The 27,873-nt window shown below is 44.1% G+C and overlaps 1 protein-coding gene across 2 annotated transcripts in view; it reads left to right on the top strand.

The window, feature by feature from the left end:
- Positions 1-27,873, top strand: part of coro2ba (coronin, actin binding protein, 2Ba) — a 42,796-nt gene that overhangs the window by 4,649 nt on the left and 10,274 nt on the right. For both annotated transcript variants that reach the window (XM_061760548.1, XM_061760540.1), the window contains exons 2-4: positions 20,106-20,306; positions 25,954-26,070; positions 26,736-26,885. In XM_061760548.1, the coding sequence (XP_061616532.1) occupies positions 20,106-20,306; positions 25,954-26,070; positions 26,736-26,885 (468 nt within the window). The remainder of the gene's footprint in view (positions 1-20,105; positions 20,307-25,953; positions 26,071-26,735; positions 26,886-27,873) is intronic.

Below are 27,873 nucleotides of genomic sequence, written 5' to 3'. Positions count from 1 at the left end.
ATATCACTATTAGATTATATCCACCTATCCATTTTCTGAGCCGCTTCTCCTCACTAGGGTCGCGGGCGTGCTGGAGCCTATCGCAGCTATCATCGGGCAGGAGGCGGGGTACACCCTGAACTGGTTGCCAGCCAAGCGCAGGGCACATACAAACAAACAACCATTCGCACTCACATTCACACCTACGGGCAATTTAGAGTTGTCAATTAACCTACCATGCATGTTTTTGGGATGTGGGAGGAAACCGGAGTGCCCGGAGAAAACCCACGCAGGCACGGGGAGAACCCGCAAACTCCACATAGGCGAGGCTGGGGATTGAACACCGGTCCTCAGAACTGTGAGGCAGACGCTCTAACAAGTCGTCCACCGTGCCGCCTATTAGATTATAGGGTATGTAAAATTAAGTTAAAGACATACCAAAATGATACAGTGGACCCCCGCATACTTGTGGTCTGGCGCCCGTAGATTCACCTATTCAAATTTAAAAAAAAAAACATTTTGTTTCATTTTTACTTTGGGGGGAACAACCCCTGTTTTTTGTGGAAAATGCTTATTGGCGGTATAGCCCCACTTATTCAAGAATTTTTTTTTTCAATGCAATTATCCTGGGCATTAATTATTCACAGATTTTTGCTATTCACGGTCGGGCCCGGTCCCTATCACCCATGAATAGTGGGAGTCCACTGTATACTTAAAATTATGTGCAGCCTTGAAAATTAAAATGGAAAGTAATGGCAGCTTTTATCACCATTACTATTTGTATCAATTTTGTATAGATTTCAGCAAAACTAATACTACTGCATGTCTATACATGAAGATAGCATTCGTACTAGTAACTGAACTCTCTAATGGGATAGAAAAATGAATCGATAGTACACTACTAAGCAATATTGAAATGAAACACGTACATCTGTTTATCAACTATTATCCAATTGATTTACTTTGATTTCCCCTGACTGTTCAATTTCTGATTTTTTTTCTATTGAAGCAGAATTAAAAGAATGTGTCGAGTGCTATGCGTCCTGCTGCATACAGCATATGCAGCACACACCATGAGCTTCACAGTTTACACCTCAGGGATCAGCACAAGAATATTGCTGTACTACTAGAGCTAGACTGCTCGTGTGCATGAGTGTAGGTGTGTGTGTGTGTGTGTGTGTGTATTGTGTGTGAGTGAGTTGGCAGACAAATAATCTGTAGGTGGGCAAATGACTACCATTTCTACTGGTGAGGTCTGTTGGAGATCCTGTGATCCTAGCGAAAGAACCATGATGGTGTTTTATGACCTAAATCTGTGCAAGTGTGTGTGGACATCCTCAAGGCTTCTAAATAAAACCCTGCAGCTTGCATCTGCTATCTTACATAAGATAGAAGTGGGAAGAAAGAACCCCATATGGTGTTCTCAAATTATTTCAGTAAAAACCCATTATAGTTTGCTCCATTAACATAGGCTGTTTTATGTGCTGATTGTTGCGCTGTTATCCTCCTGTAATTTTCAGTTTTGCTTTAAATGGAGAGGCATAATGACCACAACAAGACTTCTCTGAATGCAAAAGTGTTTCCTCAAGACTGTCTGACTGTAGTCTGTCTGATAATCTCCTGTGAAAGACTTTCGGTATTTAAGGCACAAAGGGACTCAATTGTGCCTCATGTTCGAACCAATTTCTGTTCATTTAGCAGCTATTCCGAAGATTAATGGTCAGCTATGGGCACGAAAGAAAACAGAGATAGCAGTGTGTTATGACGGTGGTTGTGGGTAGTGGGAAATGGACGCAAGAATGATAAAATAAGAGGGAAATGAGAGACAGTAGTAAGGGGAGAGACAATAAGTGTTTCGTTTTTTACTTCTTTACACATCAGGGAAAAAAACAACTTAAAACTAAAGAGTGTGTGTGTGAAAGTAATGTCAATGTCCAGTAATGTCAATGTCCAGGCACTCCCCCCCCCCACCTCCACCCCCACCTCAACCAGCCCTCGGTGCGCAATCGACTGGCGGCGCACAGGGCACCATTTGGTCCAGGATCGCCTCTGCCAACGTCACTAACGTGGAGTATCACCTAAAACATTATATGAATGAATGATGAAGGCCTCTACTAAGTGTGGATAGGGTTTTTTTTGTCACTACAAAAAAAAAACATTCCTGTAAAAACAAACCTTCCACCCTTTCCCAAGTTATGAAGAAATTGATTGTGTTTTTGCATATACCTGCTAAATTACTCATCAACAAACACTAATCTGAACAATATGTACACACTCGTGCTTGCTGATTAAGGATTACAGTGATTTACTTTTTTGAGAACCTATGTATTTAGACCATGTTAAAACCCTAACCAACTGTTTGAAACCTGAACCTGAAAGCTATTCTAACTTTAATCCCCAAATTAGAAGCAGTCCCCCTGAACGGTGATTGAAGAGTGGGCACCCACCAAGTGCTTACATTGGAACAAAAAAAAAGTCATTTTTCTGTAGGACCACGAAGTCCTCCACCACAAGCATAAACACGTTTGTTTACAGCCATAGCTTTATATCCATCCCAGGGACATGAGTGCTGTTTAATTCAAAGTGGGCTTCCAGCTGTGTTGAGTGTGTTTGCAATTAAATATCAGCAAACACTCCAGTTATGAAGGAAGCCTATTGTATGCTGTTATCATTCACTCAGATGTGGTTTGAAAGAGTTCATAAATGTCTTTATGCTTAAGCCTCTAGTGGTTACTACTGTAAAGTTGTGAATATTTCTTAAGTTCTTTTTATATGTTGCATCTATATTTTTTGATCTATGTATGTCTGTAAGAACATTTCTATGGAAACTCTGAACATTCTTTGCTTAAAGTACCTCACCTGCCATGCATCTACATGTAGTTTGATTGAGACAGCTGGCTGATTAATTGACAATCTGTTTTATTGCACACACTCGTTCACACATTGGTAATCTAAAAGCTAAATCAGTAACCTGGCAAAATTAAACATCCTTTCTTGGAGTTTGAAAAACTCACCAGTGTAAAAGATTAAGAATATTGAATCCAGAGTTAATCTTTGGTGTTTTTAATGCCAGGCTGAATAGAGCAGATAATGGACACATGCAAGAGAGATAAACTGAGAGAGCAAGTTGTGCAAAGGGGTAGAATAAAAGCGTTACACAAAAGAGGGAGAAGGAGTAAATAGTTGGGAGAAAGCCACAGAAAAGCTTTCAGGACTGGAAGACATTCAGATCGCATGAGCTCATTGCCTTTCAGAAAACGTCCAATCTGCTCAGTTTGTGGGTCTGTAAAACTGGACATTTCAAATCTGTATCAGAAGCCTCAGTGCATTTCCATATGAGATGGGAAAGTCTCCAATTCTTATGTGTCTGTCCAAACAATATCATTCAACCACATGCTGAAAGCATTTACATTATGTCAGTGATAGACTTCTGTTTGAATGACTGGAACCAATTGTGAAAAGCACTCAGCGGAATGGTTTGTTACATTTCTTTTTTTAGTCAAATGTTCATATTTGCATTTGGTAGAGGGCAGGTTAAAGAAAGGGTGAAATTATACTCTTTATGTCACGGTATGTACCAAACGGTATTGGACTGGACCCAAAAGCAGACTGAGACTGAGAAAGCAGTTGGAAGTGGTTTATTAGGGAGAAGCGCAAAGGGTGAGGGTGGTCCGTATGAGAAGGTAGCGTGCGAGAGACTGGAGCGTGAGCAGGTGAGTGAACTTGGCAATGCGGTTGGAGCGTGCGTCGTGATAGGAGACACAGGAAGGCACTGGAGGAGGAGGAACAACAGGGAGTAAGTTCGAGCATGGGTATCAGAGAAACTATTTTTACGATCATGAGCAAGGCGTTGGCCGGTGTACCGTGTAGGAGCGAGAATACTCTGGCGCTGGAACACAGGAACAAGCAGACTTAAGTGCAGGTTGTGATGAGGGCTGATTGGAACCAGGTGCGCAGGCAATGAGGTGATTAGTGCTGGAGAGAGAGAGAGAGAGAGAGAGAGAGAGAGAGAGAGAGAGAGAGAGAGAGAGGGAAAAAAGACGCACAATGCGCCACCCACGTCTCGCAGAGGAACTGCAGGGCACAGATCATGACAGTACCCCACACTCTCAACGGACGGCCCCTGGCATCCTACCAGGCTTCCCAGGGTGGGCAGCATAAAAATCCCTGATGAGAGTGTCATCCAAAATGAGTTTACGGGATATCCAGGCACGTTCCTCTGGAAGATAACCCTCCCATTCCACCAAGAACTGAAACCCCTGACCCCGGGGCCGCACATCAAGGATGCATGATACAGTGAAGGCAGGATGGTTGTCGATTATTCGGGGGTGCGGAAGGGGCACGCCTGGAGGGCGAAGAGCACTGGTGGAGATGAACAGAGATACATGAAACGTGGGATGGATCTTAAGAGACTGGGAAAGTTTTAACTGTAGACAACGTCTATGGGTATTCCGTGGAGTTTGTATACATGAAGGGCAAGGTTAGCGGTCTCGAAAGCAGAAGGTAACTTGGGAAGGGATAAACTATCTATGACAGTAAGAATGACAGTATTACCTTCTGAGGGGGGTAGGCCGGTAACGAAGTCCAAGGCGATGTGGGACCACGGGCGACTCGGGATGGGTGAGGGACGCAGTAAGCCAGCTGAGGACAGGTATGAGACTTTTCCCCGGGCACAGACGGAGCAGGCTAAAATGAACTCCTGGGTATCTTTCGTCAGATTGGGCCACCAGAAGTTCTGTTGGAAGAATTGGAGAGTTCGGGTGATTCCGGGATGACAGGTGAGTTTGGAGCTGTGACCCGCACTGGATCACCTGAGAGCGGACAGACCCAGGCACGAAGAGACGGTCTGGAGGTCTAGTCTTGGGTTCTGGTTGATCTCTCTGGGCCGCCTTAACCACTCGTTCGATCTCCCAGGTAGCAGCCCCGACAAAACAAGAGGAGGGAAGGAAGGGTTCAGGCTCCACAGAGCTGGAAGTAGGTGAATGGAGGCGAGAGAGGGCATTTGGCTTGGTGTTGCGAGACCGTGGGTGAAAGGACAGGCTGAAATTAAAGCGGCTGAGGAATAGTGCCCAGCGAGCTTGACGGGGTTTTAGCCGCTTTGCAGTGCGGAAGTTGGCGATGTTCTTGTGATCTGTCCAAATAATCCAAGGAGTTCCGGAAACCTCCAACCAGTGCCTCCATTCTTCCAAGGGCCATATAATTGCCAGCAGCTCACAATTACCCAGGTCGGAATTTCATTCGGCGGGTGACAGATGATGGGAAAAGTAGGCACAGGGGTGGAGTTTCTGGGTCTCGGGACGAAGAGACGGTCTTGAGGTCAAGTCTTGGGGTCTGGTTGGTCTCTCTGGGCCACCTTAACCACTCGTTCGATCTCCCAGGTAGCAGCCCTGACAAAACAGGAGGAGGGAAGGATGGGCTCAGGCTCCACAGAGCTGGAGGGAGGTGAATGGAGGCCAGAGAGTCACCACGGCGCTCTCAGCCCGTGGGGAGCCCGGTCTTTTGGCTTCTGGGGGCAGAAGGCGATGAAATGGCCTGGCTGTCCACAGTATATACAGACCCTGTGACTAAGATGGCGCTGACGCTCCAGAGGGTCCAGGCAGGTCTTACCCAATTGCATAGGCTCCTCAAGTCCAGTGGGGAGTGATGATGTGTCTGCTGGGGCTTCCATAGACAGCGGGTTTGTAGGGGGGATTGTGCCTGCATAGGGTGCTGTGTTGCGGGACCGACTCTCTTTTTCTCTATCCCTCTCACAAAGGCAATTATCCATTTTTATAGATAGGAAAATTAGTTCCTCTAAGGAGGTGGGCTCCTCTCAAGCCACTAATTCATCCTTTAGTCATTCAGACAGCCCCTTAGAAAAAATTCCCATCTGAACCGCCTCATCCCACCCACATTCACCTGCCAGAATGCGAAACTCGATGGAATATGAGGGGGCAGATTTGAAGCCTTGAGTAAGATCCAGGAGCCGCCGAGTGGCCTCACTACCCTTAACAGGGTGGTCAAAAACTTTCTTCCATTCGGTTGGGAATAACTCGAATGAGACTAACACCGCTGAAGCATTATGTCACAAAGCTGTAGCCCACCTAGCAGCTCTTCCGCACAGGAGATTTATGACAAACGCAACTTTAGCTTTATCAGTGGGGTAACTAAGAGGCTGCAAGTCAAAGACTAGCGAGCAGTTTAATAAAAACTAGCCACAGGAACCTAAATCACCAGAGAATGGTTCTGGAGAGGAAAAGTGACGTTCCTTGTAAGGGATGGGGGTTGGATGGAGGCAGCGGGTTTGGGAGGAATACTCACTGAGAATTCGGTTAGGCCGGAGTGCATCTGAGCGGAAACTGAGACTGAGGAAGCAGTTGGAACTGGTTTATTCGGGAGAAGCACGAGGTCAAGAATTCCAAGGCGTGAGGGTGGTCCGTAGGAGCAGGGAGCGTGCGGGAAACTGGAGCGTGAGCAGGTGAGTGAACTTGCCAGTGTGGCTGGAGCGAGCATCGTGGCAGGAGACACTGGAAGGAACTGGAGGAGGAGGAGGAACAACAGGCAACAGGTTCGAGCACGGGTATCAGAGAAACTATTCTTGCGATCATGTGCCAGGCGTTGGCCGGTGTACCGTGTAGGAGTAAGAATACTCTGGCGCTTAAGACCGGCTTAAGTCCAGGCTCTGATGAGGGCTGATTGGAACCAGGTGCACAGGCGAGGAGGTGATTAATGCTGGAGAGAGAGAGAGAGGGAAAAAGAGGCATCACTCACACCTCGCAGAGCAGGGCACAGATCATGACACTTTCTTATCCAAATAGAATTAGGTCAGGGCATACAGCATCTTATGGTGTGTTTATGTGCTAGCAAAAGAGGGCTATTGTTTGCATCTAAACATCCATCCATCCATTTTCTGAGCCGCTTATCCTCACTAGGGTTGCGGGCATGCTGGAGCCTATCCCAGCTATCATGGGGCAGGAGGCGGGGTACACCCTGAACTGGTTGCCAGCCAATCGCAGGGCACATATAAACAAACAACCATTCGCGCTCACATTCACACCTACGGGCAATTTAGAGGTGTCAATTAACCTACCTAGCATGTTTTTGGGATGAGGGAGGAAACCGGAGTGCCCGGAGAAAACCCACGCAAGCATGGGGAGAACATGCAAACTCCACACAGGTGCGCAGAACTGTGAGGAAGACACTCTAACCAGTCGGCCACTGTGCCGCCTGTTTGCGTCTACTTTTATTTAATAGAACTGAAAGTATTGTCTTGCTTCTTCTCTGCTGTTAGAGGTAAAAAGAAAAAAGGAAGGCCATGGCCTGGGCTTAACCTGGCACCCGTTTGAATCTCAAATACCCGGTTCTTTTATTCTGGTCAAGGTGATTCTTCAATGATCAGGCCGAATGAAAAGTTGAACAATTTATTTCAAAATACAACCCCAATTCCAAGGAAGTTGTGACGTTGTGTTAAACATAAACAAAAACAGAATACAATGATTTGCAAATCATGTTCAACCTATACTTAATCAAATACACTACAAAGACAAGATATTTAATGTTCAAACTGATATTTATTGTTTTTAGCAAATAATCATTAAGTTAGGATTTTATGGCTGCAAAACGTTCCAAAAGAGCTGGGACAGGGTCATGTTTACCACTGTGTTACATCACTTTTTTCTTTTAACAACATTCAATAAACATTTGGGAACTGAGGACACTAATTGTTGCAGCTTTGTAGGTGGAATTCTTTCCCATTCTTGCTTGGTGTACAGCTTCGGCTGTGCAACAGTCCAGGGTCTCCGTTGTCGTATTTTACGCTTCATAATGCGCCAACACATTTTCAATGGGAGACAGGTCTGGACTGCAGGCAGGCCAGTCTAGTACCCGTACTCTTTTACTACAAAGCCACACTGTTGTAACATGTGCAAAATGTGGTTTGGCATTGTATTGCTGAAATAAGCAGGGGCGTCCATGAAAAAGATGTTGCTTGGATGGCAGCATATGTTTCTCCAAAACCTGTATGTACCTTTCAGCATTAATGGTGCCTTCACAGATGTGTAAGTTACCCATGCCATTGGCACTAACACAGCCCCATACCATCACAGATCCTGGCTTTTGAACTTTGCATCCATAACAGTCCGGATGGTTCTTTTCGTCTGTGGCCTGGAGGACACGACGTCCATCCATTCATTTTCAACACTGCTTATCCTGGTTAGGGTCGCGGGGCGCTGGAGCCTATCCCAGCTGAGTTCGGGCGAAAGGCGGACTACACCCTGAACTGGTCACCAGTCAGTCGCAGGCCACATATAGACACGGACAACCATTCGCACTCACATTCACACCGTCACTGAGTGGAAACTGAACCCACGCTGCCTGCACCAAAGTCAGGCGAGTGTACCACTACACCATCAGTGACTTCCCACGACGTCCACAATTTCCAAAAACAATTTGAAATGTGGACTCGTCGGACCACAGAACACTTTTCCACTTTGAATCAGTGAATGAGCTCGGGCACAGAGAAGCCAGCAGAATTTCTGGGTGTTGTTGATAAATGGCTTTTGCTTTGCATAGTGGAGTTTCAAGTTGCACTTATGGGTGTCGTGCCAAACTGTATTTACTGACATTGGTTTTCTGAAGTGTTCCTGAGCACATGTGGTGATATCCTTTCCACATTGACGTCGGTTTTTGATGCAGTGCCGCCTGAGGGATCGGAGGTCACGGGCATTCAATGTTGATTTTCGGCCTTGCCGCTTACGTGCAGTGATTTCTCCAAATTCTCTGAACCATCCATCCATCCATTTTCTGAGCCGCTTCTCCTCACTAGGGTCGCGGGCGTGCTGGAGCCTATCCCAGTTGTCATCGAGCAGGAGGCGGGGTACACCCTGAACTGGTTGCCAGCCAATCGCAGGGCACATAGAAACAAACAACCATTCGCACTCACAGTCATGCCTACGGGCAATTTAGAGTCTCCAATTAATGCATGTTTTTGGGATATGGGAGGAAACCGGAGTGCCCGGGGAAAACCCACGCAGGCACGGGGAGAACATGCAAACTGCACACAGGCGGGGCCGGGGATTGAACCCGGGTCCTCAGAACTGTGAGGCTGACGCTCTAACCAGTCGTCCACCGTGCCGCCATCTCTGAACCTTTTGATGAAACCGTATGGACCGTAGATGATGAAATCCCTAAATTCCTTGCAATTGTACGTTGAGGAACATTGTCCTTAAACTGTTCAACTATTTTCTCACACTCTTGTTCACAAAGAGGTGAACCTCGCCCCATCTTTGCTTGTGAATGACTGAGCAATTCAGGGAAGCTCCTTTTATATTCAATCATGGCACCCACCTCTTCTCAATTAGCCTGTTCACCTGTGGGACGTTCCAAACAGGTGTTTGATAAGCATTCCTCAACTTTCTCAGTCTTTTTTGCCACCTGTCCCAGCTTTTTTGGAACGTGTTTCAGCCATAAAATTCAAAGGTAATTATTATTTACTAAAAACAATAAAGTTTATCAGTTTGAACATTAAATATCTTGGCTGTGTGTATTCATAGTGTATTCAATTAAATGTAGGTTGAACATGATTTGCGAATCTTTGTATTCTGTTTTTATTTATGTTTAACACAACATCTCAACTTCATTGGAATTGGGGTTGTACAAAGTAAAGCACTAAGTTTGATGAACGTTCAGCACTGAGGTCTTCCACACACAGCTCGATCAGCACTGGGCGGAAAAGACCCCAGAAGTTTGGTCATAGTGTTTTATAGTAGAGAGACTGCTTCCTGTCGGGACGTCATGCAGTTGTGGACCAATCCTAGCTTCGCTTTGATGTCTGGGTATATTGGGAAATTCAGTCTGATGCTACCACCGCTCCCCGAGAGTGCGGTGTTCAGAGGCAGACCACGCTCCTTTTTCTATGAATTTACAAACGCGCGTGCTGGCTATTGGCAGGAATTCGCCAGTGCATCCGGCATATTGAATGTGTAAGATCTGCGTGTACCGAATGGCAAATTCCAACAACGCCCCGAATTTCCCAACGTTCTGGGACACAGAGAGCGTGCCCGGAGTAAACTTCCCAACGTACCCTCTGTTGATATGTTGTGCAAGTGTTGTATCTGCATGCCTCAGCGTATGTACACGTGTACATATAATGCAACCATATATTTGTGAGAAGAGCTGGGTGTGTATCTGTAATGGAATGTAGCAACAATACATGTATGCAGTGTTGTAAGTGTGCAGTCAGTAATTTCTATCACTGCCTAATATTTCCCTTTGAGGCTGATGTGGCCATAAGAGGTGGATACACAGGTAGTGGCATGTGTGACTGTTTTTGGAGACTGGCACATTGATTAAACACAGACAAAAATCAGCTTAGATTCAATTCAAACCCAACCAATGGTCCCCAACAAAGTCGAAGATAGGTGTGAAGTTGAAAGGCTTTTAGAGACACCACCATCCTACCTTATCATACCATGACAGTCCCGAGTTAAATGTTTTCAATTCAACTGCAATTTAGAAAACAGACACATCTTAAGAAACGTACTGTTTTCTATATAGAACCATAAAATTTGGACTTTAAAGCACATTTTTTCCCAGGGTTTTTCATCCCAGGGTTAAACAATGATGCCGCTTATAGTATTTGTGGATTTTCCTGATCCCAGTAGCTTCAGGCGCTTGTCTATTCTTTGCTTCTCTTTAACTCTGTTCATTAATTTTTCTTTAAGGTTCATGTCAGAGTGTTAATTGCAATGTTTAAATCAATTCTGCACATGAATTGATGAAACAACATTTATTAAAGCTTTTGTTTTCTCTCATATTTGTATGTGGAATATGTGCGGCTTATAAACCAAATGTTACAGTATATTTATGGCAACAGTGCAGATGCATTGATAAGTTTATACTCTGCTGTGCTACTGATGGACAATCAGGGTGGTTCTCTCCATGAAACAGTAGTTTCCTGATAAAAGTCTTGTGGAATCTACTTACGTAATTTTATCCCACATCACATTCTCATGCATGAAGCTGACAATAGCAATACTGTATACTCTGCTGTGTTGTCATTTTGGACATGTTTGTGCAACATCAAATCACGTGTCCTCATATTCCGTGTTTTTTCTCAACTCATGGTTTGGTGGTTGGTAATGATTTATTTTCTTGTTTTACTGCAGCAATATTTGAAATGAAATACACAACACAACCTAACATACACTATGGTTTGAGCTGCCAGCAACAGAGAGCTGAGTGAATACTAGGGAATGCTGAGTGGGGCAAGAAGAGCACATCAATGATGAATGATCACAACACCCACACATGCACACACACTAGCGCACACACAGAAACACACACACATGCGCACGCACACGCACACACACACACACATACTGTGCACACATTGAAGTTCATTCAGGTCAAACTTATGTCTATGGGCTCTGATAGCAGCGTAAATATAGGTAATGCTTTTTAAGCACCTTACAATATAAGAAATATCTGCATGTAAGTAGCAAGGCCAAAAACCAAGATTTAATGCCAGTGAACTTCGATCCCTCAGGTGGCACTGCATTCAAAACTGGCATCATTGTGTAAAGGTTATTGCCACGAGGGCTCAGGAACATTTCAGAAAACCAATGTCAGTTAACACAGTGCGTCGCTACATCTACAAATGCAAATTAAAACTCTACCATGCAAAGTGAAAGCTATATATCAACAACCCCCTGAAAGGCCACTGACTTCTCTGGATCTGAGCTCATCTGAGATGGACTGACACAAATTGGAAACATGTGCTGTGATCTGACGAGTCCACAATTCAAATAGATTTTGGAAATCATGGACATCATGCCCTCTGGGCCAAAGAGGAAAAGGACTATCTGAATTGTTATCAGCTCAAACTTCAAAAGGCAGCATCTGGGAGGTTATGAGCGTGTGATAGTGCCCATGGCATAGATAACTTGCACATCTGTTCATGCACCATTAATGCTGAAAGATACACATAGGTTTTGGAGCAACATATGCTGCCATCCAAGCAATGTCTTTTTCAGAGACGTCCCTACTTATTCAACAAGACAATGCCAAGCCACATTCACATGTTACAACAGTGTGGTTTCATAGTTAAAGAATGCAAGTACGAGACCATTCTCCTATTAAAAATGTGTGGCGCTTTATGAAGCGAATTATATGACAACGGAGACCCTGGACTGTTGGCCAAATTAAGTTGCAGATCAAGCAAGAATGGGAAGGAATTTCACCTACAAAACTTCAACAATTAGTGTCCTCAGTTACCAAACACTTATTGAGTGTTGTTAAAGGAAAGGTGATATAACATAGTGGTAAACATGCCCCTGTCCCAGCTTTTTTGGAACATGTTGCAGGCATCCAATTCAAAATGAGTGAATATTTGAAAAAAAAAAAAAACAAGAAAAAAAAACTGTGTAGAGTATCAGATTGAACATTAAATATCTTGTCTTTGTAGCGTATTCAATTGAGCATAAAGTAGTTTGCAAAGGATTTGCAAATCATTGTGTTGTGTTTTTATTTACATTTTGCACAACATCCCAACTTCATTGGAATTGGAGATTGTATTAATTCATTTTATTGATGTTAGTTGTGGTGCACAGCTGTGTCAACTATAAACCACAGCTTTAGCATCATGTGTCAGCAGTTTGAATGATTTTTGTCAAAGCAGAGCCTGTTAAGGCAAGGCTAGTCTGAGGTTAATTGACAGTTGATGAGATCACGACCAGTAGTCACACACTGTGTCAGCAATACTTAGGCATCACCTGCAGAAACAATCATCATCAGGGCTCAAGGAAAGGCTTTAAAGGCATCCATTCTCAACACCGCTTATCCTGGTTAGGGGCGCGGGGTGCTGGAGCCTATCCCAGCTGACTTCGGGCGAAAAGCGGACTACACCCTGAACTGGTCGCCAGTCACTCGCAGGGCACATATAGACACGGAAAACCATTCGCACTCACATTCACGTCACTGAGTGGGAACTGAACCCACGCTGCCCACACTAAAGTCAGGCTAGTGTACCACTACACCATCAGTGACACGCTTTAAAGGCAAACTAGCAGAATTAGAGACTTTAATTAGAGATGTTTCCCTGGCTGAAAGTTGATAGGGTCTAAGTATCATATAAGGAAAGGAAGTATAAGGAAATAACTTCTTCTGTTGGTGTTAAACAATATCCAGAACAGTCTAAAATGAGTAAACCGCTGATTCATGCATATTGTGTCAGGGTCAGGTTTTCGTGGTGTTGGAGGCAAGGCAAAACGTGGAGGACCCAAGTACAGGGAAGGAGGGAGGTAAGGCAGGAATCTCAAAAGATAATATTTATTTTCTAAAACACAAAAGCGCCAAACAAGACCCACAGAAAAATGTAAACACTGAATTAACAAGTCTAAAAAAATAAGGTTCAAAGAAGCACAAGGGGTAAACGCACAACATAAAACAACATGACAGAAATGTGACTTATAGCAAAAAACATACACACAAAACAAAACATACGACATCGACATTCAACAATGAACCAACAAAGACTGAAAAAAAGAGGGAACTAAATACAAGCAAATTGACAAGACAATGAGGAACACCTGGACAAGACAGGGGTGGTTGGAGGGAGCTGATTGGTTGACACAAGGTAGAGGGCTGATGAGAACATCCATCCATCCATTTGCCGTACCGCTGATCCTCACTAGGGGCGCGGGTGGGCTGTAGCCTATCACAGCTATCTTCGGGCGAGAGGCGGGGTACACTCAGAACTGGTTGCCAGCCAATCGCAGGGCACAGATAAACAAACAACCATTCGTACTCACATTCACACCTAGGGGCAATTTAGAGACTTAAATTAACCTACCATGCATGTTTTGGGGATGTGGGAGGAAACCGGAGTACCCGGAGAAAACCCACAGAGGCACAGGGAGAACATGCAAACTTCACACAGGCGGGGCCGGGATTTGAACCTCGGTCCTCAGAACCGTGAGGCAGATGTGCTAACCAGTCAGTCACCGTGCCGCCCTGATGAGAGCAGGTGGAGAAGAAGACATGAACAACATGGGAACACAGGAAAACATGAAAACAAAACTAAATATAATCTAAACTAAAACACAGACCATGACATATTGGCTGACAAACGATCACTATAATTCATGTCACTTGATGGCATCATCCAACAGGGAATAAACCACTAAAGGGACACTTATGGAATAAAATACCAAATTGAATATTTGTCCAAAGGGTAGCCTGTTGTGAAAAGAGGCTACTGGAACACAGGGTTACGATAATGTGGAAGGGCATTTGACAGGCTGGCAATAAACAGATCAATGCAACAGACTGGAAAGCTGTGCATGAGTGACCTTTTAATAGATACAGTATCTAATATACTGTCCACAGTCAAGCACGTTCCTACCATGGGTAATGCATCCGATACGGCAGAAGAAATTACAATAAAGCTACTGTATATGATTTGAAATATAAACGTAAGCATAGATGAATGAATATATGGATGTATGGATGGATATAAACACATGCATAAAGGTATGAAGCACTGTGGTGTGTCCCTGGATGATCAAATCACATATTAACCTTCAACCAATGACAAAATCACTATCATTTCAAATGTGGCTTAACCGGCTCACAAATGGATAATTGAAGGGAATTACTGCTGCTTTTAACAGTGTGTGTGCATTGAAGCGCGCCTGTATGTGTGTGTGTCTGTGTGTGTGTGCGTGCGTGCGTGCGTGTGTGTGTGAGTGTGTGTGTGTGTGTGCATGTGTGTGTGTGTGCATATGTAAAATTGCAGCTGTAGAACAAGAGGCGAAACGTCTTATAAGACAAACAAAACAGTCCAGTTGCGATTGATTCAATGCCCTGAGAATGCATTACTTTGACTGGACATAAAAACCTCTTTTTCTCTCAGTTGTGATGGATACTAACTTGTGGGACAGCCATGTGTGCTGGGCAGGATGTCACTATTTCCTGTCACAACTGGCGGCAGCTCGCGCCCTTAAAAGCCATTATTTCTGCCTCTGAGTGGTGGAAGTATTTCTTTTTTTGTACAGAGAAAAAAAAAAAGTCAGCATACACCACAAAAATTTTCCACCAAAATAAACACAGTAATGGATCTCTGTTATCCAGTTCCCATTAATGAGATCATTAATAAAAATGTTTCCAATAGTAAAGCACTGTTGTACCTTCAAGGTAAAATCAGTCTCCTCTTTACAACTGATTGAAATCAGCACAAACTCAGAACTATGTTTCCTAATTTTTGGTAATTAAAAATGTTCTGAGTTATCTTATACACAATTATATATGTGTGCTAAGTAACGGTCCATGTTTGAGAAATGTGTTTCTAAGTTTGTTTTAGTTTGTTACTCTGGATTGGACAACTAAATCCTGCAATTAACTGGAAACCAATCCAGGGTGTACCCACCTAGTGCTCAAACTTAGCTGGGATAGGCATCAGCTCACCATTGACACTGAACAGGATACATTTTAGATAATGGATGGATGGTTTGAATTTGACTAAAAGTTAGACATTTTAAGTGGTTTGATCCCTGAACCATCCAATCAGAATCAGAATCAGAATCAGAATCATCTTTATTTGCCAAGTATGTCCAAAACACACAAGGAATTTGTCTCCGGTAGTTGGAGCCGCTCTAGTACAACAGACAGTCAATTTACAGAACACTTTGGAGACAGAGACATTGACAAAAAACAATTGTGCAACAAGATGCCTCTAGCACTTAGAGCAGTTCGAATGACTAATATTGCAGTAGACCGGTGCAATGACCATTGTGCAAGGGGCGCCGAGACTTCAAGGAGTGTATGCGGTTTAAAGTGACGAGTAGTGCGATAATCTGGGACAATGTTGGTTGTGCAAATGTTACAGATACTCCTCAAACAGTGTGATCCAAGATCCCAGAGTACACAGTACAGCAGTCCATCGTCATGAATTGATATTTTAGCAATGCAACAATGACTATTGACCTGAAAGGAACTTGCAATCAAGATACTATGCAGGGCCGGTCAAGTAAAAAAATAAATTCTGGCAGGGAACAATGGCCAATTGCAAGTCTAAACTACAAATACTGTCAACGTTATATAACCACACACAGCCAGTTCCAATGGTAGAAAGCAATTCCAGCTAAACTGCAGCACTTCCTGTGTGAATGAATAGGAACCCCATTTCACACTGAGCAGATATTTGGATAGAAGAGAGACAGTATTTCTCTGTTTTTGTGAGATTCACTCCTCACTCGGAGGGGAAGTCATGATGAATGACTGTCTACTGTCACTGTGAAGGAGAGAAGGGAAGCCAAAACATGACACAATGGCTTGACTGCGCCTTGCTACATTTAAATGACATGAGTTATTGTGATGTTGTGGACTTCTTTTGTCTGTCAGATGTTTGAATGTTAGATGTCAGAAGGCCAAACTTCCTCAGCACATGGCAGGGCTGATTTATTCATTTATTTTTAAATTGAAATCGTTTCACTCTTTTGAAAGATGTTTACGTTTTCAACGGAGTGTGTTCACGTTTTGAATGTTTTTTCTCTCTTTTTTTAACACTGTGAGGTATATTACTTTTTCACACCCCTTTAAATCATTGATTAATGCATGAAGAAGAAATCCTTGCACACAGTATACCGGATGTGCAAATCCATGAAGAACCCTAATTGTGGTTCTTTGGGGAAAATAGAGGAAGGTAGATACCATTTTGATTAGTCCTGATTCTTGTTTTTGAGCTGTTACCCGTGTTTGTTTTGGTCCATGTGTCTGTCATTCCTTTCAACCAATGTTAGCCTCGCCCTGCTGCTTCAATTGTCAACACACACACACGTGTAGCAGACTCGCTGAAGCAGCTTGAATGAGATATTTAAAAGAAAGGCAGGCAGAAAGAGAAGGATTAGCCATTTGAGAAGTAGCAGTATCCCCTGGCAAGGTATAGAAAAACAAAATTAAAACAACAGTTGTCTGCCTGCATGGTGAACGACTGGTTAGCACCACTGCCCCTCAGTTTGGAGGACCCGGGTTCAAATCCAGCCTCGTCTGTGTGGAGTTTGCATGTTCTCCCCGTGCCTGCGTGGGTTTTCTCCAGGTACTCCGATTTCCTCCCACATCCCAAAAACATGCGTGGTAGTTAATTGAAGACTGCCCTGAACTGGTTGCCAGCCAATCGCAAGGCACATAGAAACAAACAAACATTCACACTCACATTCACACCTACGGGCAATTTAGAGTCTTCGGTCAACCTACCTTGGGATGTGGGTGGAAACCAGAGTGGCCGGAGAAAACCCACGCAGGCACGGGGAGAACATGCAAACAATACACGGGCGAGGCTGGGATTTGAAACCCGGTCCTCAGAACTGTGAGGCAGATGTGCTAACCAATCATTCACCGTGTCGCCCGCATGAATTATGTTGGTCAAAAAAGAACAAAATGGAGAAAAACGTGTGGTGTTGGTGGTCACCGGTGCTCTGGAGAAGACATTCGTTCAAGGATTGCTTGAGGTATGTTCACGTACGTTTAATACGATACGGCTCACAAGCAGCCAACAAAACGTTATGTAGCCTAGCAAGGTAGTGCTAGCACTAACAGTTGTACGTAAACATGCTGGGGTTATGTTGAATCATGCTCTAAAGTTTCGGGGTGTGTGAAGTAATTTAATTACAAAAAGTAATTTCATTACAGTAAGTTAGCACCCATTAGTTCTGTCATATTGTAATGTTCGTTTGACCTGACTGATTAGAATACATGACCTGAATAGAGAATATTTTTGAAGATACTCAGTATACAGTAAACAAGTATATACAAGTCATTTAAATAGACACAATGCTCCATCTCGTGATCAGATCGGTGATCGGTTATCGTTTTTTTTTTAACTCGCTGATCGGTGACCGGCCCCAAAAATGCTGATCGTGTAAAGCGTATGAAAAACACATAGAATAAGAAAATAAGATTTAAAAAAAATACTTTTTGCGGTTGTGAATGTGTGCAAAGGTGCAAATGCAGTAAGGATTTGAATGCAGCAAAAATACAAATGCCAGAGGCTTGAATTGCACATATTTACATGTTTTCCATGGTCCCTTGTACTTGAAAAGAATAAAGTGATCATCTTGCAGGAATGAAGAGGTATGGGGGAGGGGTCGGGGGGTAGTGTTGAGGGGGCTGGTGTCGGGGCTACAGACCGCTGGCTGACTTACAGCAGCCTTGTGCCTACAGTGTCACTTCTAGAGGAAGGAGTATGGTAAGGTGACCTGATCTTCATTATGCTTGATATGAAGAGAAGATTGATATGAATTCAACCAAGCATACAACTTTGTTGAACATACAGTTAAAAGTTACATATTCTCTGTTTCTGTGTATTACCATTTCTGTGGGTGCATGCATAGACCATGCAAACCCTTGTGGGATGACACACACATCCTTTCTGTACCATACACCAGTGATCAATGAATGAGTCCTTGTCAAGAGCGCTAAAAGCAGATGAGTCTCTAATTTCCCTTTCCTCAGTCAACTTCCGTGCGGATTTTCTGCTACACTTAATGCATTATGAAACTGCTATTATGCAGCTGTCTGGATGTGGTTTCTGACTTGATGCCCTGAGTTTAACCATGAAAAACGGGACAATTGGCTATGAACAGCCTTCATTAAAATTATTTTAGAAGGTGTGGTTTAAACCGGCGGCACGGTGGACGACTGGTTATAGCGTCAGCCTCACAGTTCTGAGGACCCGGGTTCAATCCCCGGCCCCGCCTGTGTGGAGTTTGCATGTTCTCCCCGTGCCTGCGTGGGTTTTCTCCGGGCAGTCCGGTTTCCTCCCACATCCCAAAAACATGCATTAATTGGAGACTCTAAATTTTCCCGTAGGTGTGACTGTGAGTGCGAATGGTTGTTTGTTTGTATGTGCCCTGCGATTGGCTGGCAACCAGTTCAGGGTGTACCCCGCCTCCTGCCCGATGACAGCTGGGATAGGCTCCAGCACGCCCGCGACTCGAGTGAGGAGAAGCGGCTCAGAAAATGGATGGATGGTTTAAACCTCATTCCATTTTTTTATTTTGTATATTTCTTCATTGCACATCAGCCACAATTTTGTCAGCAGTAGCGCCATGTGGTAAGTGCAAAGTGATGAGTAAGATATTGGATGCCATTTCTGTATTGTTTGAAACAGACAAGAAACAACAATAGTAGCACCTTGGTCTTAAGAGGTGAGGATTGTGCCTGAATGCATCAGTGTCATTTCCCTTCATAGTGAATCATCCACTGAAGCTGCTCTCATCTGAAAGAATGAAAAGAATCTTAACAATATTGAGTTTGTGTGGCTCACAAATCTTACCAATAGTATTTTAAGTCCCTGCTCACATTGATGGAGCATTTCTCATCACTTCATGTGTGACTTTTATCAGACATACACAGATGGGACTGCCCACCCTGCAACTGTGGCCTTGTTCGATGGAAATGTGAAACATTATTTCTTCAGCCCATTATGTCCACTCAAAAATGATTCTCTGAAAAGAGTGAAGCTTTCTCTAAGAGTGCAATCGAAAGTTATTGAATGTGAGCAATGTAAGGGAACATGCTGCAATTGACCCACACATTCATACGTTTCCAAGGTGGGATCAGAGGGGATGCTGAGCCTGTGTGTAAGGGGATTCCGCAATTCTGGTATCAGTGTATGAAGTTTAAACACCCGTCACTCACTCCACAGTAATGTCCCACTTCAGTGGGATCTGTCTGAAAGGCACATGTGAATAAATGCAGCTGTGAAAGAGGCTGGAGTGTTAGGGCTAGCATCTGAGCATGAGATGCAGTGGTAGTACTGTGTAAGGCATTCATTGAAATACCTGGGATGTCTAAATTTAACCCTATTTTGGACTTGTGTTAGAAATCATATATAGAATTACACATACTACACACTAACTAAAAATGCTAAGTTATTCCACCAGGCATCCTCAAGTTGTTGATGATTTTATATATGTATCTGAAAAAAATCAGTGTCCAATATTCAGGCAACCTCAAACAATCTCAATTAACTCCTCACCCAATTCAAATCTCAATGGTAAATACCTTTCTTAGTTTCAAAACATTTAACTTCTACCATATATTATACAGTACACTGTACTGTATGTTTAATTACATTCTTTTGATGTCAGATGTCATGGCGCCCGACCTACAGAAGCTCCAAGTTTCGAAATGTCTATGGGAAGGTTGGCAGTCGGGAGCACTGCTACGATGGTATCCCCATCACCAAGAACGTCCATGACAACCACTTCTGTGCCGTCAACTCCAAGTTCCTGGCTGTGGTCACTGAGAGCGCTGGTGGGGGCTCATTCATCATCATTCCTGTTTCCCAGGTAACACTCGTCGTTAAAGTCGGACGCCACATGTGAAATGCATCATAACTGAATTGTGTGTGTCTGTGCTGTCTCCAGGCAATGCCAAACTACACGAACTCATGTTGAAATGAAAAATAGATTGACAGTTTTCTTGTGTTAAGACAAACAATAACATCAGCATGTTTTTACAATCATAGCTTGAGCAACTCACAGGCTTTACACAATATCATCCAGATGAAAGCCAAAATTGTAACAGGGTTATATTGTCAAAGCTTGTACTTATCTTGGGGTCTTGTTCATGAGTGAGGGAAGAATGGTACGGGAGATCGACAGGCGGATCGGTGCAGCGTCTGCATTGATGCGGACTTTGTATCAATCCGTTGTGGTAAAGAAGGAGCTAAGCCGAAAGGCGAAGCTCTCGATTTATCGGTCGATCTACGTTCCTACCCTCACCTATGGTCATGAGCTGAGGGTCTTGACCGAAAGAACAAGATCCAGGATACAAGCGGCCGAAATGAGTTTCCTCCGCAGGGTGTCCGGGCTCTCCCTTATAGATAGGGTGAGATGCTCTGTCATCTGGGAGGATCTCAGAGTAGAACCGCTGCTCCTCCACGTTGAGAGGAGCCAGATGAGGTGGCTGGGGCATCTGATTCAGATGCCTCCCAGACGCCTCCCTGATGAGGTGTTCCGGGCATGTCCCACCGGAAGGAGACCCCGGGGACGACCCAGGACACGCTAGAGAGACTACGTCTCTTGGCTGGGATCCCCCGGGAAGAGCTGGATGAAGTGGCTGGGGAGAGAGAAGTCTGGGCGTCCTTGCTAAAGCTACTGCCCCCGTGACCCGACCTCGGTAGAAAATGGATGGATGGATGGGTTATCCAATTAAGAATCATTTGGCCTGCCTTATGGAGGTCTGTGTATGTGTGTTTTCCATTCACTTTAGGTTATACTACTTCTCGCATACAAAAAGGGTTCTGGAGCACAAATGCAGCTGAAACTAACGTTGTCAAGGCCGAGTAAGTGGATGCCATTGGCGTACACAAAAGTGCATCACATGCATTAGGTAGTCTCATTCGTTATCTCTCCTTGAGATGTCGCTTGATACAGCCATGAGTATACAGAGAAAGATGACAGAGAGGAAGTGACCTTAAGGCAGTCTAAGTAAAATAATAATAATAATAATAATAGTACTTCATAGAAGCAGATTGGTAAAATTGAGTGACACATATGTAGGTACTGTAAGTGATTTAAGTCTCAAAAATGTGTTGCTACAGACGGTAGCTTTCAGTGCAACACCACTCTTGCCTCCCCTGAAATGGAGAGCAAGGTTACGCCCTTCATCGTGGCTGACATTACGATGACAGTGACTGTGACAGTCACACAGCTGCCCGTCAGACAAAGCCAATAGCTGGAGGAAGGGCTATTGCTGGGACCACCAAGCATGCAGAAGCACACAGAATGTACCACATGGGCTCACTAACACCTCAGACATCTCTGATTGTAGCTGCTACCACCGCTTCTCTATCGGACGGGGACTACTGTGAACAGGCGACAGTATTTAATACCCATTCTTTAAGCTATTGTCTCGTTTTAGAAACAAGCAGCCTAGCCACACTGAGCTGCAGCAGCATGCGTTTGTCCATCTGATAAACCACAGCAGCAGAATAGCAATTAACCTCCAGAAGCATGGCTCAGCATATTCTTTTTAGTCTAATGAGAGGTGGCTAGCCATGAGGGAGAATATGGCGCAGAATATTTATAACCTGCTCTGAAAAGATTTGGAGACTTTTTAATTACAATGTAAAAATATGAAACTGTTGCAAAGTTGTTGAAGAGCAAACAATACAAGAAAATACATTTCAGCTTCTCCTGATTGCTGTACTAATTGTGAAAGACAGTATTTGTAAAATGTTAAATGAAAGTCTTCACCATTATTTGTAAAGCTATTAGGAAATACAGATAAATTGAAGGAGGACCAGGTCATTTTATTGTGATGCAAAAGCAGAAAGAAAATGATTTAATGAAAGAGATTTGCTCATTACACATTTAATTGGCATTACGGCTATCTTTCTATTTTGTCAGAGTGCAGTAAAGACTTGTATTTGTACATACTGTACAGGTAGTGCCTTCTAATGACAATGATGATTGAGGAACGTTTAATTCTTTTACATGTAATATATATCCATCCATCGTCTGTACCGCTTTATCCTCACAAGGCTCGCGGGTGTGCTGGAGCTTATCCCAGCTATCTTCGGGCGAGAGGCGGGGTACACCCCGAACTGCTCTCCAGCCAATCACTGGGCACATAGAAACAAACAACCATTCGCGCACACATTCACACCAACAGGCAATTTAGAGTCTTCAATCAAGCTACCATGCATGTTGTTGGGATGTGGGAGGAAACTGGAGCGCCCGGAGAAAACCCACACAGGAGAACATGCAAACTCCACACAGGCAGGGCCGGGATTTCAACCCAGGTCCTCAGAACTGTGAGGCAGATGTGCTAACCAGTCGGACACCGTGCCGCCTGTAATATATAATACATGATTAAAGATTATTGTGGATTCTGCTTTAGTCCCATAGCAATCTCCTTATACTGATGGATACTGTCCTCTCTACTAAATACTTTTCTGTTGAGATGTTATTGAAATATGTTGCAATAGAAATTATAATAATTATAATAATAATATTTTTTCACTCTTGTAAACTTTCCTATATGCTTGCATGTCATGTCAATTTACTGTATATAGCGTGTTAGGGTGGTACTATTTGATTCTCATGCATTTAAATGACAAGGAAGAAGACTAGATGAAATGCCCAAAAAAAATGTGTGGTGTTCAGAGAGGACAGTGCATATCCATCCATCCATCCATCCATCCATTTTCTGAACCGCTTCTCCTCACTAGGGTCGCGGGTGTGCTGGAGCCTATCCCAACTATCATCGGGCAGGAGGCGGGGTACACCCTGAACTGGTTGCCAGCCAATCGCAGGGCACATATAAACAAACAACCATTTGCACTCACATTCACACCTACGGGCAATTTAGAGTTGTCAATTAACCTACCATGCATGTTTTTGGAATGCAAACTCCACACAGGCAGGGATTGAACCTCAGAACTGTATTGACACACATTAACAAACGGAACTCTCACAGCCCGGATTTCAGCAGATGCTACGTAACACAAATCTCTTGGGCATTAAAAAAAAAGAGGTCAGTGGACTAAAGTGACATCAAACATTTATGACATGACTCAAATCACTTCTACAGTCTCGTTATTATGAACCAGTGCCCCGCAGTGGACACAAGGGGTTATCGCAACAACAACTCTGGTATTCTAGTTTGTTTTCACTACTTATGCTTACAGTGCTTTACATAAATTGTATACCACCAAAATATTTATTCGAAAACTCTCAGAATTTATATTTTCTGTGACTATAAAATAATGGGTGGTGGGTATTCACATTTCTCTTGGCTTGACTCCTGAGGCCTGCGCCCCTCCCGCCTACACCCAGCCCCCCCCCCCCTTTTTTTCAGTTGTCGGGCCGCAAGGAGATGGGGTCCCCCATGGGTCCCTGCCTTCCTCTCCCCTCTACTGGCCTCCTCGCCCTTGTGGTGTGTGCTTGACCTGGGCTTGCTTTCGATGGGCTGTGACCTTTTCTCTGTGGCAGCTTGCTCCTGCGTTGGGCCCTGTTGGTGGTTGGGGCCCCCATGGTGGGGGACGTTGAGTGGGGTTGGGGGGTATTGGGCATGGGGTGGGTGGTCTGGTCACCTTGCCCCTCCCTTTGAGACTGGTCGGGGCACTTTGGTTAGGCTGGGGGACCGGCCTGGGTTTTGGGTAGTCGATGGCGTCCCCCCTCGCTGGGGCCCCCATGGGATGGGCTCGCTGGCTTGGCCCCCCCTTGCGGATGGTGGTGATGGCGGGGCCCACCCTTCCTCAATGTGCCGGCACAGCATCTCCGTACACCAGTTGACTAACATGCATGTGATATGGTGTTCATTCACTAATAAGTTCTATAGACACGCTATAGGCTTGAATTGCTTATGCTGGGACAACTAACAATAACAGAGGTTGTATTAAGATATCAACTCACAGGTTCTTACAGGTGTTTAGACACAATAAAAGCATTCCACGGCACCACTCATCAGTAACATTGCTCATTTCCCACATCCTGCCTGTCCTGCCCTTTTCTGTCCTCTCTCATCTTGTTCTCTTGGTAAGTTGTTGCATGTCCTCACTGGGTGTGTGTGCCTTAATTTCCAACCATCCATTTTCTGAGCCGCTTCCCCTCACTAGGGTCGCGGGTGTGCTGGAGCCTATCTCAGCTATCATTGGGCAGGAGGCGGGGTACACCCTGAACTGGTTGCCAGCCAATTGCAGGGCACATACAAACAAACAACCATTCGCACTCACATTCACACCTATCAATTATCTGTCAATTAACCTACCATGCATGTTTTTTGGGATGTGGGAGGAAACCGGAGTGCCTGGAGAAAACCCACGCAGGCACGGGGAGAACATGGAAACTCCACACAGGCGGGGCCGGGGATTGAACGCCGGTCCTCAGAACTGTGAGGCAGACGCTCTAACCAGTCGTACACCGTGTCGCCGTGCCTTAATTTATTATCGATTATATTTATGACTGTCACAAGGTAATGTTCTTAACTTGTTATTTTTGAAAATATGAAAATACAGGGCGGCACGGTGGACGACTGGTTAGTTGTCAGCCTCACAGTTCTGAGGACCCGGGTTCAATCCCCGGCCCCGCCTGTGTGGAGTTTGCATGTTCTCCCCGTGCCTGCGTGGGTTTTCTCCGGGCACTCCGGTTTCCTCCCACATCCCAAAAACATGCATTAATTGGAGACTCTAAATTGCCCGTAGGCATGACTGTGAGTGCGAATGGTTGTTTGTTTGTATGTGCCCTGCGATTGGCTGGCAACCAGTTCAGGGTGTACCCCGCCTCCTGCATGATGACAGCTGGGATAGGCTCCAGCACGCCCGCGACCCGAGTGAGGAGAAGCGGCTCAGAAAATGGATGGATGGATGAAAATACAGTATGAATTAAAAAATTCAAGTGAATTTTTATCGGTTGTCAGCTCTGTGGATGGATGGATGGATGGATGGATGGACGGACGGATGGACTGATGGACGGACAAAATACTCCCACAAATGGGGTAATGGATTGCAAATGAAATTTGTCAAACAAAGTCATTTAATGATGCACAAATTCAAATCAATCAATCAATCAAAATTAGTCCACACAAATGAAAGTCTCGCACTGCTATAAAAATTCAGCCAGTCCAGGGTGTACCCCACCTCTTGCCCAAGTTCAGTTGAGATAGGCTCCTGCTCACCCACAACCCTAGTGAGGATAAGAGGTCTAGAAAATGGATGGAAAATTGTTAGTGTTCATTAAGAATTTTTTTTTGTTGGAAAAACTTACTTGGATGCATTCATTTATCTTGAGCATTGTATACCATGAATTTTCCTCAGCAGCAGGATCATCTTAAAAAACCTTTTTTAAACCCATGAGAGCTGTGTGAATATGCATGTTTTTTCCCACCATGATCATTCGTTCATTTATCATCACATTACCTTTTGAGACATTTTTTTATTGTACAAGCTTAATATCCAAAACATGAAAGAAGCAAATATCTCTTTTGCAGTCAGGTCGTCTAGACTCTCACTACCCAAAGGTATGCGGGCACCAAGGCAATGTACTGGACATCAAGTGGAACCCCTTCTTTGAAAACATCATAGCTTCGTGCTCGGAGGACAGCTCGGTGAGTGACCCTCGCCATTTTTATCGCATCCCATTCAGCAGATTGTTATTAAACATGCTTAATCTTAGCTCAATTGAAGACTTCCTTTTGGTCTCGGGAGGAAATTAGTCCCAGACATTAAGGGAATGCAAATTCTCTGTTGAACACAAGACCTCCTCTCCCCTCATTCCCATCCTTGCCTGATTTAGGTTTTGTTATTAAACTGTGTTATGCCTGTTTGGATAAGCAACAGCTTCTTCTGGTTCAATTCAATTAAATTCAAAATTATTTAATCTGAAAGGAATTTTAGAAATCTAAGACATACAGTGCATCCATTACCTGCTTACTGCCAGGCATCTTTAGGCACTGATTGATCCTATATGGTTCATTTCAGTCTTACATTTTGAGCTATGATGCACCTTGGACTAGCCTCCCTTCACCTCCTTCGTTAATACTTGTAATATTAATTGTTTTGATTGTGTTAACAGAAGTAAATAAGTTAAATACTACTGTTTTTCTTAATCGTATGAATAAATCTGGCGATGGGTGCCCTTTTTTGGCTTGAGCACCTGCCCCCAAAAATATTCGTGCGTGTGCCTGCTAACAAATAATAATTCATATACACTTCTAGGTTTCTGTTTATGTTTGCCTGTCTCATGGTGTCGTTGGCCATGTGGATATGACAGGTGCGAGTATGGGAAATTCCAGATGGCGGCCTGAGGCGTAACATGACCGAGGCAGTGCTGGAGCTGTATGGTCACAGCAGACGGGTGGGTTTGATCGAGTGGCATCCCACCAGCAGTGGCATCCTATTCAGCGCTGGCTATGATTATAAGGTATGTCATAAGTACCTCGTTGGCATGACAGGCTCGTAATATGCAGTACATCCGAGCCTTGCATGTAGCAACTAAACAATAATCGAAACATTTCCTTTTCACCATCCATATGGGAAATAAAACAAACACAATTGTTTTCCTTGTTTGTTTCTCATACATACAGCCCACCCACCCCCACACACATAAACACAAAACAACATTCTCAGGGCCCTGGGGCAGTTGGCCCCTTTCCCCCACCCCACCACCGTTCGATGCCCCTGCACGTGCCTGTTCATTTTAGTTTCCTGTATGCACATTGTTATAAGCAACTGACACAGAGTCACTAAACACTGTCATTAGTCGTAAAGGCTGGTCTGATGAAAAGCCGTTTGAGCATTGATTTGAGATCCTTGATATCCGGCTTAAGGTCCATAGACTAGAACGCTCTTTGTCCTCATGAGCAGGACAATTTTAGATTACGAGTAGGACAACTACAATACATGCCCTGCGATTGGCTGGCGACCAGTTCAGGGTGAACCCCGCCTCTCGCCTGAAGATTGCTGGGATAGGCTCCAGCACGCCCGCGACCCGCGTGAGGATAAGCGGAACGCAAGATGAATGAACTACAATACATTACATTACATCACATTATTAGAGAAGCGTACATGTGCACTACTTGACAGCTGTGAGCAACTAGTGCAAACAGTAAATAATAAAAAAAAAAATCAAGGAGTTAACATCTAGCACTTCACTAGTAGTACTAGTAGTGCGCATACAGTATGTCAACTAGTACGCAGTTTGACCACATAACATGTACAGTGGGTACGGAAAGTATTCAGACCCCCTTAAAGTTTTCACTCTTTGTTGTATTGCAGCCATTTGCTAAAATCATTTAAGTTCATTTTTCCCCTCATCAATGTACACACAGCACCTCATATTGACAGGAAAAAAAACTGAATTGTTGAAATTTTTGCAAATTTATTTAAAAAAGAAAAACTGAAATATCACA

The sequence above is a fragment of the Phyllopteryx taeniolatus genome, chromosome 2, assembly GCF_024500385.1.
Source record: "Phyllopteryx taeniolatus isolate TA_2022b chromosome 2, UOR_Ptae_1.2, whole genome shotgun sequence".
Taxonomy (NCBI): domain Eukaryota; kingdom Metazoa; phylum Chordata; class Actinopteri; order Syngnathiformes; family Syngnathidae; genus Phyllopteryx; species Phyllopteryx taeniolatus.
This window is presented reverse-complemented; position numbering and strand designations above follow the sequence as displayed.